This window comes from Haemorhous mexicanus, chromosome 8, assembly GCF_027477595.1.
Source record: "Haemorhous mexicanus isolate bHaeMex1 chromosome 8, bHaeMex1.pri, whole genome shotgun sequence".
Lineage (NCBI taxonomy): Eukaryota > Metazoa > Chordata > Aves > Passeriformes > Fringillidae > Haemorhous > Haemorhous mexicanus.
In genome coordinates this window covers 21,264,035-21,276,074 of record NC_082348.1, presented here as the reverse complement: position 1 = coordinate 21,276,074, position 12,040 = coordinate 21,264,035, and the positions used below count along the sequence as shown (strand labels likewise).

General features: G+C 43.8%; 1 protein-coding gene across 3 annotated transcripts in view; it reads left to right on the top strand.

Annotated features, from left to right (window-relative positions):
* Positions 1 to 12,040, top strand: part of CHN1 (chimerin 1) — a 92,683-nt gene that overhangs the window by 65,558 nt on the left and 15,085 nt on the right. For all 3 annotated transcript variants that reach the window (XM_059853152.1, XM_059853153.1, XM_059853154.1), the window contains one exon: positions 11,329 to 11,413. In XM_059853152.1, coding sequence (XP_059709135.1) covers positions 11,329 to 11,413 — 85 coding nt within the window. The remainder of the gene's footprint in view (positions 1 to 11,328; positions 11,414 to 12,040) is intronic.

Below are 12,040 nucleotides of genomic sequence, written 5' to 3'. Positions count from 1 at the left end.
ATGCAGAGCATTTTTTCACAGGCTCCTGAGGTGTCCTAAATATCTGCAACGTCTTGCAATTTTCATTTGTTCCTTACAGTTTGAAGACAATTCCTGCAGATGCCAGTAGATCATGATTTTCCATGTACTACAGTGTATGTAGGATAAGTATTTAATTTTGCACATCTGTGTTCCCTCGTTGGTTTCTTTAACAGCCTGAAACATATCTGTTTTGAAAATAATCTGATAACCTGATTTTCATTCATTTGGGTTTGTTTATTTCTTTTTCTTCCATAAACTGTTTATGGAAAGTTTCAGAGCTGTGAGTTTTCCAGTCTTTTCTAAAAACAGACTGTATGTCTGCTCCTAGGTCATAGCCGTGGCACAAACTTTCCACATGGATTGTTTTCTTTATAATAGTTGTACTGTAGTTCCTTTATACATACTGTTGCCAGAAAAATATACCTTGAGAAGTAAGTCTATTCTCAAGTCAGTGGAATGGAGTCGCCTTTCACAGATAATTTTTGCTGTAAAAGACTAGAAGGGGACAAGCCCCTTACAGGGTGTGCTGCAGCCAACCTTCCAGGAATGCTGCTGGCCTTCATGAGCTCTAAATGTGCAAAAACATAAGCTCTTAGTAAGTACTGTGTTATGGCTCTAAAATGAATGGCCATGGTTAGCTTGTGTGCTTCTCTCCTTTATAATTTCTTTGCATCTGTCAAGTTTTTTTCCTCGCATGTATAGATGTCCTCATTTAAAATGTCTGCATGAGTCTCCTAGGTTGCCTGCCAAGCAGCAAATCTGCCACCCATGTTGAGAGGAAGGAAATGTCAGGCCCAGAGTCTTCAACCTAGACTTTTGAAATAAACCAAGAAAAAACAAGTCAGAAATTAAATAAATTTATCCAGTTCAGCTAATCAGCAGTGACTGCTGTCCCCAGAGGCTCCACAGCAAACAGGAGTGTGTCTGCTGCTTTGTACCTCTGCAGCCAATCTGCTTTCTGTGCTGCAGGCACAAGGCACCAGATAGGGACCCCTAACCCTCTCCCAGCAGCTCCTTTGATCAGTCACACCACTGCTCACAGAAATGAAGGGGTCTCAAAAATCCTCTTATACTGGAAATGCTGCGGCATCCTAGCAGAGAGGGGAGAAATGGAGAGCCACACATGCACAAGCAGCAGTGTTCTCCTGGGGAAGGGAAGGTGACAGCTGCAGCCACTCCAGAGACAGCCTGGAGTTAGCAGACATCCCAGAGAGCTGACCACAGGCTAAGGGACCTCAGGTCTCCCTGCACCTCCTGCCTCTGTGGGGTGGGTATCTGGGGACACAGGTGCAGTTTGAATGCTCAGGCTCTGTAGCCTGCACAAAGCTCAGGTGGAGGAACACCATGGCAGAGGAGCAGTGTAGTGAATCCTCATTACAGGAGTGCAGTGCCTAGGGGAGGGGTGAGCATGAAAGCTGCTTTTAAATCATCAAGAGGTCTCCTGAATAAATCCATTAACCTATGTTTGGCTCCAAGGGTTGTTTGAAAGAAGAATGTAAAGACAGTTTTACTAGGAGTGCTGACATGGCAGGGTTTTTGAGAGGATTTAATCTTGCTTAAATCTCCTGGAATGTGAGTTGTCTCCTGCCTGAAGGGAACAGGCTGGGTAGCCAGGGTGACAGGGAGCTCTGCAAGCAGAGCTGGTCGGTAATGATCTCCAGCTCTGTAATATTCTCCTGGCTGGGAAAGTCTGGTCTCTCATGAGCACATCTCAAATGCAAATACAGAGTGCCTGAATTCTCTTAAATTAATCTCCATAAGTAAAGAAAGGGATGATTATTTATAAATGTCAGTTCTGACTGAGTTTTAAATGCATGTCCTTCAGGATCAAAGCTAGATGTGAAAAGTATTCTCCTTTTAAGCATATTTTTGCCATTTCCAATTTATAAAAAAAAATAAATTTATATTTCTGTGTTCTTCTCTATAAATCTAATGTAAAAGACCCATTTTCTAATAATTCAAATATATCAGATTAAGGAGGCTTATGTTGTTTGATAGAGCATTTTATTTAGCTCTAATTGAATAATGGAATTTGACATGAGTGTGACTTAATTTGGTCTATCTTTTTGCATGTCTGGATTACTATAGATTTCCCTGCATTTACTGTGCTTTTCTGAAATCCAGCACACTGAATGAGATCTCTTGTAAAATGAATCATTTGACCAAATAAAGACAGTCACTTCACCATCCTCAAAATTTCAGCCCCACCTTTTTTCACAGAAAGGCTTTTTCTGTCTTTCAATTCACTAACCATTATGGGGAATAAACCTCCCCACAGACTGTGGTACAGATGTAGCAATATGGACAGGGGGGTGTGTGATGGATTTCAAGCTCACTCTTCCACCCAGTGTAGATGAACAAGAGCATCTTCTGTCTGGAAGCCCTGAGAGACCTGTGCTCTTGGAAGTGCTGACAAGGAGCACAGCTGAAGCCAGTGGGGTTCTTTTGTTACAAAAAGAACTTAATCATAGGGGAAAGTTCTGTAACAGAAAAGTTTACAAAGTTCTGTAACTTCATAGAAGTGAACAGAATAGATTCATACTTAATCATTCCCATAAATTTATTCTACCCCTGGATCCTACCAATAAGAATGCTTTTTACTGTCCCTTACAATTCTCATAGTTGCTTATATTGTCCCCAAAAGGCAATAACTGTGACAGCTTGTAAATTAAAATAAAATTTCTTACCCAGCTGATATTTAATCTGTTCAATGGGTGTAAGGATAGGAAGCAGCTGGGCACTTCTGGGCAGGCAGATGAAGGAGGAGGTTAAGGCAATAGAGGAACTGCAAATCTGAAGGGAAAAGGGGCAAGGTGCCATGTGGATGGAAAATGAGAGGAGTACCAGGGGAAGCTCTGGGTTGGAAGGTGTGAAGCGGGCTCTAGACCAAAAGACTTAGCCAGGTAATCCCAGCTGGGTTTAAGGTTCTCTCTGTCTTCTCTCTCTGGTGAGGCAGTTTATTAGGGTGATGAACACACAGGATTCCCCTTGCTCAGTCCTCTGCACTTTCCTGCTCTTCCTCTCCTCATCTCTCCATTTCTGCTCTTGGTTTGTTTCAAAACATCCCACAGCTTTTTGCTGATAAAAAGGTGCATCTAATGGGGTACCTTCTGCCCTGGGTCCACCCTATCTGACATGGAATATCTTCTGCACCTGCTCAACACCTGGTGCTGTGCTTTGGGCACTGACCTCACTCCTTGGCCTGCTGTTTGTGTGGGGCTGGGGAAAGAGGTAAAGCTATGCTTCAAAAATGCTCTTGATAAGGAGGGCAGTTGTGGAAGAGGAGCTGGGATTTGTGGGATGATAGCTTAAAAGGAAGGTGAAAATCTGAGGTTAACAGCAAGAAATCTCCTGGGTTGTAAAATTTGTTAGTCAGTGAAATAACCTTCTCATCACTTGGCAAATTTAAAATAAGCCTGGACAAAACACCTTAAAAGCCTTCACTCCCCTTCAGCTTTTGTGACTCATAGGCCCTGGGGAAGTTTTAGCTCCCTTGGCTGGTTACAGGTATTCCTTCAGACATCTCTGGCTCCTGATGCCTTGAGCCAGCAGAACAGCCTCCAGGTGTTTTCTTGCTGCCACTAGTCCAAGGCACAAAGCCACTCCTGTGCCTAGGTCAGTGCCATGGTGCTTCACTGAAGCAAGAAGTGTCAGTTCCTGTCAGGGCTGGACTGAAAGCTGTGCTTCCATGCATCATTTGCCCCAGGATTTTGTCTTGTTTCTCTCTTGTGTTTCACAAACCAGATCTATCTCCAGAAGACTTATTTTTTGCTATCTCTTTGTGCAGTGCTGGGTACTCTCATGCTGTTTCCTGTCACTATCTTACTAGTGCTGTTGGCCTCAGTCAATTAATTGTAAAAAATAACAGTTGCAATACTGCTTGCTTAATCAGTCAAGATTAACAACATAATTCCCTTTTGAGCCAACAGTTCTTCCAGAGAGATGCTTTTCCATGGGTGCTTAAAGTGAGTCAGCCAAGGTGCTGATGAGCCTTGTTAGCTGGGATTCTTCACCCCTTCCTCGACTGAAGCAATATCCTGGCTTTCTCTTTGAGGATGACCCACTTGAAAGGCCAATGGGGAGCTCCAGACCAGAGACAACATGGTTTTCCAGAAGTAACTGGAAGTAGAATATAACCTTAAATAGGCCCAAGGAGTGAAGGCTCAGGTGAGGAGCAGTCCCTGGAAAGACTTTGCTAGTATAGACAGACTCAAGCATCACTTTAATGTATCACATCTTGGAAACAAATAACCCACCTGGCCCTGGCCCAGATTTTGCTGGGGTAATTGCATCTGTGCTGGGTGCTTTGCTAGTGTAAGTCATAACAAATCACTTCCATGCCACATTTTGTTCTAGAGAGCTTCTCAGTAGAGCCATGCCTAAACACTGGGAAACTGGGAGATGGAAAATGTAGGAGTGCTTCAAAAAGGCCAGAAACTATAACAAACTCATACTATATTAGGCAGAGCCATTTTTCTGTGACTTCTGACCTGAACTCATTTCTATTTCTGATGTTCTGAAAACTGGGGCAGATGCTGATTTGGGGTAAATTGATCTAGTTCCGCTGGAAAGAAGATGCTGGATTTTTTATTAGGAACAGAACTGGCACTGGACATATTTTTGAAATATCTTTAATTGAGCCACTGCACTAATACGAATATTCAGAGAGAGAGCTGGGTGCCTCTAGCATAATCCCTGGGGAGAGCCAGTGTGTGTTCCCACAGATAAGAACACCTCAGGAAATTTAATGTTTCTATTAGACTCCTAGGACTTAAGAGGGGAAAATGGTTCAAAGGCAGGGAAAACACCTGGAGAACATAACTGGAAAAAAACTTCCACAAAACTTCTGTGAAGACCTCATCAGCTCTATGTTGTTCCTTCTGAAATTCATAGTTGTAAGACAGTTCAATCCAGAAAAGCTTTTAGGCATTGATGGGTTTTAGTCTCCCAAAGTATTTATTTAATGTTGCTTGCACTTTTTTTTTTCCCAAAGCAGATTCCAAATAGCACAATGTTATTTAAACCTTTCTGGTTTCCTAGTGCTAGTCCCTGAATTAAGGCTTTGCCCCTGTTTAAAAAAAAAAAAAATAGAGAGAAAGCCTTTCTTCTAAATACTTAATTTATTTGGGCTGTAATTTCTTCCCACACACCAGCAGTTTTTTTATCTGCATGTGTGGATCCTGTGAGTTTGCCTTGTGCACAGCCAAAGCCAGCCCAGCTCATTTCTCTGGTAAGGCTAGGAAGCACTCCTCTGGGGAGGACTGGGACTTTGCCTCTAGAAGCTTCTAGTGTGTATTATGCTCTCTCATCACCAGCTTTTCCTCCATATTAGCCTTAGGATCATGAGAAAAGCATTCATTTAGGAATCTCGCAGGGGTTTATATTCTATTTGTACATAAGGTACGTATGTAATTCTAAGGATTATATTCAATTTTCACCTCTAGTTTCAGAATTTTTTGTATGGAGGCATGTATTGAGTAAGTTGGACCTCAAATAAAATACAAAATGTTCCCATTTCCAGATAACAATTCAAAGAAAGTCTGCTATTCCATCCTGAAAGAAAGGTGGCCACTTTCACTCAATTTACAGGCAAAAAGGCCAACAACCTGCAATTCTCATTTTCCACTTCAGCTCTTGCAGAGCACAAGCTAACCTCAATTTCCAGTTGTTCCATCTCTGCTGACACAGGCAGTGCAAAGCAGAGGGTAAACAAGGTCTGACAGCGCTTCTGGCTCCAAGTGGGTGAGGATGCTGAGGGAGGTTGTCCTGCCCCACATTCCCAGTGCCCCCAGCAGCCAAAGCCACGCTATTTATACCGCAGGCTCTGACAGCATCTCTCCTCTCCAGAACTGCTGCACTGAGGCTCTGGGGAGCTCCCAGGCTGCCTCCCCATGGCTAACACCCCAGCTGGGCTAAGCAGAGTCGGCTCTAGCTCTGGAGAAGGTCTGTTCCATGCTCTCGCTTCCATTCCTTTCTGTTACACCTTCGGGTGAAAGCAATTACCTTGCAGATACTGCTCTGCCATGTGGGTTGTCATGGCAGTCTGCTTGCTTCTCAGATTACTTAGCAGCAGCAATATTTTCCTCCCAGGAGAATTACCATGTGCTGGAGTATATGAAGTGCTTTGAGAGCCTTGTTTTAGAGGCACTATCTAACCATCATAATAGATACAAGGACGAATTGAAGCATTGCCCAAATTGATGGTTGAGTTTCTCACTCAAATCTCTTCTTTACCCTTCACGTCCAGGCAATCTCTGTCTGGACCAGGGATGGATGAAAAGGACAGTGCCTATTGGATGCCAGTATGGGTGTGCTCAGTGCCTGATAAAATCAGCTGTGACAGGGAAAACAGATGTTAGTAATACAGGCTGAGTTCATCGTTCTAATTGGGATTTACAATGTCTCCCATATTCACTCTAAAGCTTGGTAAAGCCCCAGTAGGCAGAACTCAGCTGATGGAATTGCAAATCAGTTAGGACCACTGAGCTGACAGTCCCCATCAGCAGTGTCTCATCATCCTTGGGAATTGGTTTGAAGGACAGCATAGCCAGCAGACCTGAACCTTTGGAGTGCCATGTGGTGCAAATGCTGGGTGTGGCACTTGTCCGGTCCCTGGTGGACTTGGTCTCCTCTGTGAGCCCTGACAAGGCTCTGGTAGCCCAGGAAATAGATCAGCAGTATTTTTTCCCATCCTTTTTCAAGGTGATGTATCCCATCCCAGAAGAGATGGTAATGCCTGGATTTTCCAGACCCCATCACTGTGAGCAGCAGTTTGGTGTGGAGGGCTGTGGAAGAGGTGCTCTGCAGAGAGCAGGGTCTGATGGAACAAGTGTTCAGTGGGACCATGGCAGCAGCCTCTCAACAATGGAAACCTTATTTGTATCCTGTCCCAAGCACTTCTGTTTTATGTGCTCTGTGTTGGTTTTCTATAACCAAAGCTTTTCAAATCCAGCCCTGTTTTTCTTCCTGTCAGTGGCTTTGCTAAAGCTCTGTTGATCCACCATCGTCCCTCGTATCACATTTGCACAGCACTTCCCTGATAATCTCTCATTTTCTTCCTCCCTGCCTTGACATGTGATAAAATGTAAGTCTCCCAGTTAAGAATAAAAATTATCTGCTGGCTCATTCCTGATCTTCAGGTAGCAATCAAGGGTAGCTGAATAACTGCCTTGGAAAAACCAAAAGCATAAAAAATAAGTGGAGTAACAAGGTGCACGGGTAACTAACTTCAGCAGTGACCTTTATGGAGCCTGAGAAATAACGGGGAGAGATCTGCCTGAGGAGTTCACAGCTTGTGGTAGAATCTGCTGTCAGAGCCACTGCCTCATTTTTTATTTGGTTCTCCTAAAATTTTGTGCTTTCTAAAAAAAATTTAATTAAATTCAAAACAAAGTAACATTTTCTAACACTCACGAGTTGTTAATCACAAGAATTAAGCTGCTTTTCCTTGTGTTAAGAAAATGCTTTTTAAACCTGAGCAAAAGCTTCTCCTACATAGTTCACAGTAGTTACATGTTTATTATGCTTTGTTGATAGTGCAGGAGAGTTCAAAATAGAAATGCCTAGGGTATAAACCTAACATGAGGCTCTCTTCTCACCTCAGACTTGCAGGACAGCTTAGTGGTAGTATTTTATGTGGTTTCTAAAGCAGATATTTTTCTTTAAAATTATCTAGACTTTTGTTTTAAATTTATTTTTTTCTCCTGGAATTTTACAAATTAAGATTAAAACCAGTTTAATTTGCTCTCCCACTCACTCATTTTCCAGATTCTTTTAAAAAATTATTCCCATTTGGAAAGAGAGAAAAGAAGATTTTTGGGTGGGAGTGAGAATGGAAGGACTGGGAGATGTAAAGCCACAGTTGGCAATCCTGCTCTCTCATGTTTTATAAGACAGTAAAATATGCATATTGCAGATGCTCTTTTTTACAAGGGGAAAGAAACCCCTTGTAATTTAAGTTAGGATCTCTGGGACTCTGCTGGCTGTGTTCTTAGAAATTTTTCTGGAAATCATCTTTTAACTTTGAAAACAGACAAGTTGCTTGGCTAGTTTTTAGAATAGGAAATTAAATATAAAATCAGAATGCTATGTTAAACAGTGTCATGTGATAAATGCAGTATTGTTTGCAGCTGCTGGCTCTTGAACTAGCAAAGGGATGCTAAGGTGTTTCTTTTTGTTTGCCAGACCCCACCCATCCTGTAACTAGGATTGGAGACCAATTTTTCAGTATTTCCTGGCATCACTCGCTATGTCTGATTTAATTCCCAGGGAGGGTGTGCATTCAGAGCAGGGCAGGGTTAGGTGTCCAGTTCCACTGCACAGAAGTGGGAATATTGATGCTCTGGGAAGAGAAAGCCCTGCTCAGAAACCCCTCAGAAGCAGAGGCTTCAGAGCTGATCTTGTAGGGCTGTTTACACCAGGGCTGGAAGGACATTGTGACCTTTGGGCCTCCTGTTTAACATTGCCAGAGAACCTCCCATCTCATAGCAAGGATGAAGCCAGGCAGAGCATCATGGGGCACAGGAAAACCCACCCTCACCTTTTAATCTGCTTTGAGTTTGCAATCAGAATAATGGATAAGAAATAGTAATTTGGATGGGGCAGCATAAAGCAGAGCAGGCTCTGGGTAAATCCAGCTGATGATGTGGAAAAGCATTTCAGTATTTGGATGAAGCCTGGCTGCAGGGGATGAGACAGAAGTGCTAGTGCTGCTGAGACAGTGGTTCTGAAGGGCCAAGTCAGTCCAACCAGCACATGCAGTGTTGGTAGGGAAGAGTAGAGGCTTTGTCCTTGTCATTTTTAAGTGGATGATGAATGATGTAAACTCTTCTGAGGAGCAGGCTGAGAGCCAGGGTGATAGCAGGGGAGCTGGCTGTTGTAGAGTCTAGGTGAATCATAGCTACTACATGTAAGAGAAACTGAGCTCATTAGAAAAGTTCATAATATTAAAAATGGAGGCAGAAGGTTGGAGTGGCAGACTTGGGATGTGATAGACCCTGCAGAAGAGTTTCTCAGGAGGATCAGGAGGAGATGGAAACATGCAGACAGTGGTGGGGAGCAAGATGCCAAGAAGGAAGAATGGTCCCTGCTAAAACAGCCAGTTAGAGACAGGACATCTGAGGTTTAGTGAGTATCAACACTGGGGGTGGCTCTGGAGAAGCCAAGTTGGGACTCCAGCACCTAAGGACAGCATTAGAAATGCTTCAGCAAATAGAACATTTGCTGATTTGATGTTTGATGAATTGAAATCAGCAACCACAGAGGCACAAGGTAGGATAGTATAATTCTTTTTATTTAGAAAGAACTAATAATGCATCCGTCAGCATTTTAAGGAACAAAACAAAATTCTCCTCCTTTGTGCAATCAGAGATGCTGAAACCAAAACAACTTACAAAACTGAAAAATATTGTGAAAAGAAATTTTTTATTGTCCAGATTTCTGAAATGTCAGTTTTGCTTCAGTTTTCATCGGTGGGGGTTTTTGAAAAGTATTTTAAAGAAGTATGTTTCAGGGGGAATTTGACCCAAAAAAGAAAGATGGCCACCCAAATTATGCCTTCTTTTTTTCCCTGAAAAAGTTCTGTTAGTCCTGCAGGCATTAAAGCACAATGCTTTGCTTCAGGATATTAGAATGTTCTTGTTCTGGGAAGAGAACACTGCCAAAAACCTGGATAAAAACCACCAGTCTGAGGAAGAAAAGTCAAAAGGATGTGGGTAGTGCAGGTGGGTAACGAATGGTGTGAAAAATCTCTTTGTGGTGAGAGGAAAAAAGAAAATGGAGTACAGCTGCTGACAGTCTTGTCATGGTTTGCTTTGAGGAAGTCAGCCAGAGCTGCAGGGAGAAGAGGCCTCGTGGAGCACGTGTCACCTTCCAGAGGTGTGTGGGATGGGTGGGCACAGAGCAGGCAGCTGGGGACAGGCAGGGCAGGGCACTGGCAGCCTGTGCTGGCTTTGGACCAGGCATTCAGGAATCACTTGGCACAGATGTGCATGTGAATTTCTTGGTGAATTCAGCAGTAACTTTCCAGACTGTCTCAGCAGTGTCTCTGCTGCTCTGAGGGTACCCAGGAGGCTGCAGACCTTGCTGTAGCCAGAACTGAGCTGTGGCCTGAATTGCAGGGTGCTGCTCTGCATTGTCACTTGTGGGGGTGTCAGCTGGATCCAGCTGCCTCCTCCGTCAGTGGCATGGGGGACACTTGCCACCTCAGTCAGGCCACTTTGCCTTCTTTCAGTGTTCATAGCCAGAGCTGTGTGCAGATGTCAGGAACAAGCATTTCCACCAGCTCCTCCTCTCTCCTGCCCCACACTGATCCGGCCGGGCGCTGCGCACACGAGGTTCCTGCCTGCTCCCATACCCACTCACTAACTGAGGATCTGAGTGACTCCAGCCTAAAGCACTTTTGCTGTATTTCACTGCAAATTTCCTTTCTTTATGATCATCAGCTACTAATTTTATTTTCAGCCTGTCTATTCTAAATAGCAGCTCAAAGCCTTTTACGCTGGCTAAGGAAGTAATGATTTTCTCTGTAAAGGATCCTGTGGTTTCCTACAGCAGGAGCTTTATCAGAATGAAATCAGAAGCAGTTAATGGTGGCTGCAGGATTTGTAACAAGCATGTGAGCCAGGAATGAAAGCGGCATTGGGGTTTTTTTCCTTCTTTAGCTTTGAATTTTTTCCTGGTTCAGTGGATTCTTTTTTTTTTCATTTTGGGTTTTCAATATGTAGCATTAGTCTGAAGAAAATTAATTTCCTGTTGGAGTTATTCTAAACTGGAAAGTCTCAAGGCAAATTTACAGTATTTCTGTGTGGCACTGGTATTTTAGCCTGGCAGGACTCTTTCCATGCGAGGTGGAATCTTGCAGCCCTCTACCCATTTCACACAGTGTCTTATGAAGAGGAGGCCACAGCAGAAGGCATTTGAGATTGGAAAGTGAACTCTTGCACAGTTGCTGCAAAAGCCTTGCCTTGTGGCCAGGCTCCTGCCCAGACAGAGGGATGCCAAGAGGTGGGAGAAGGGCTATGCCTGCTTCTCTGTCCTGGTCTTGGAGCAGACCCCCACAGACCCAGTTCTGCTGCTCTGGATGGCTCGGGATGGAGGACTCCAGTTTTCCACAGGTCTGCAAGAGCCTTGGGTGTTAAATCTTTCTTCCTTTCTTCCTTTCCTGCAGTGATAAAGGGAAGCTTCCAGAAACTGCGTGTGGTACCTTCAAAGAGGAGGAATTGTGCACTGTTTACATGCATTGATACTGATGTCTGTGAAATGGCTGGCTCATTCTCTGTAATTCTCCTTTCTGCTGCTGTCTTCCAGGTGCACACGTTCAGGGGCCCGCACTGGTGTGAATACTGTGCCAACTTCATGTGGGGCCTCATTGCTCAGGGAGTAAAATGTGCAGGTAACAGTCATTCAGTGTTCTTGTCCTGAGTCGTTCCTCACCCTGTAGCTCTGTAATGTGCAGCCTGCTCTGCTCTGACACCGGGGCCAGGGGCAGTCTGCTCCCTGCTCCATGAAGGAGGAAATGTATCCACTCTGCTGCTGCTGGTTTCAGGTATCTGTTTCAGTGACTCACTGGAGTGATGCACAGCACCCCTCCAGCGCTCACAGAGAGCAGACAATCATCTTTAAGAGATTTTTTTTTTCCCCACCCTTTTAGAATGGAGGAGAAAATGGACAGATGCATAGCTATCTTTATTTCTTTTATACCATTCCATGTATTGGTAGGTGTGAGAAAGTCCTTGGGGATCTTGATGTGTAAGGTGGACCTCAGCAAATTCCACGTTGCTTCTGTGGAACAGACATTCAGGTTAATTTTATAGATAAACCAGCTGAGTCCCAGCATGCCACAGACCCTAAATCACATCTCCCACTTGCAGACTGAACAGAAAAGGGATGATGAATAAGGGATGCCTACTGAAATGTTACATAAACACTCAGGTGCTGGTAGAAATGTATTACACGCATGGGTATCACTGCAGGCATTTCTGGGATAAAGCCTCTCCAAAGGAAAACAGTTGGACACTTT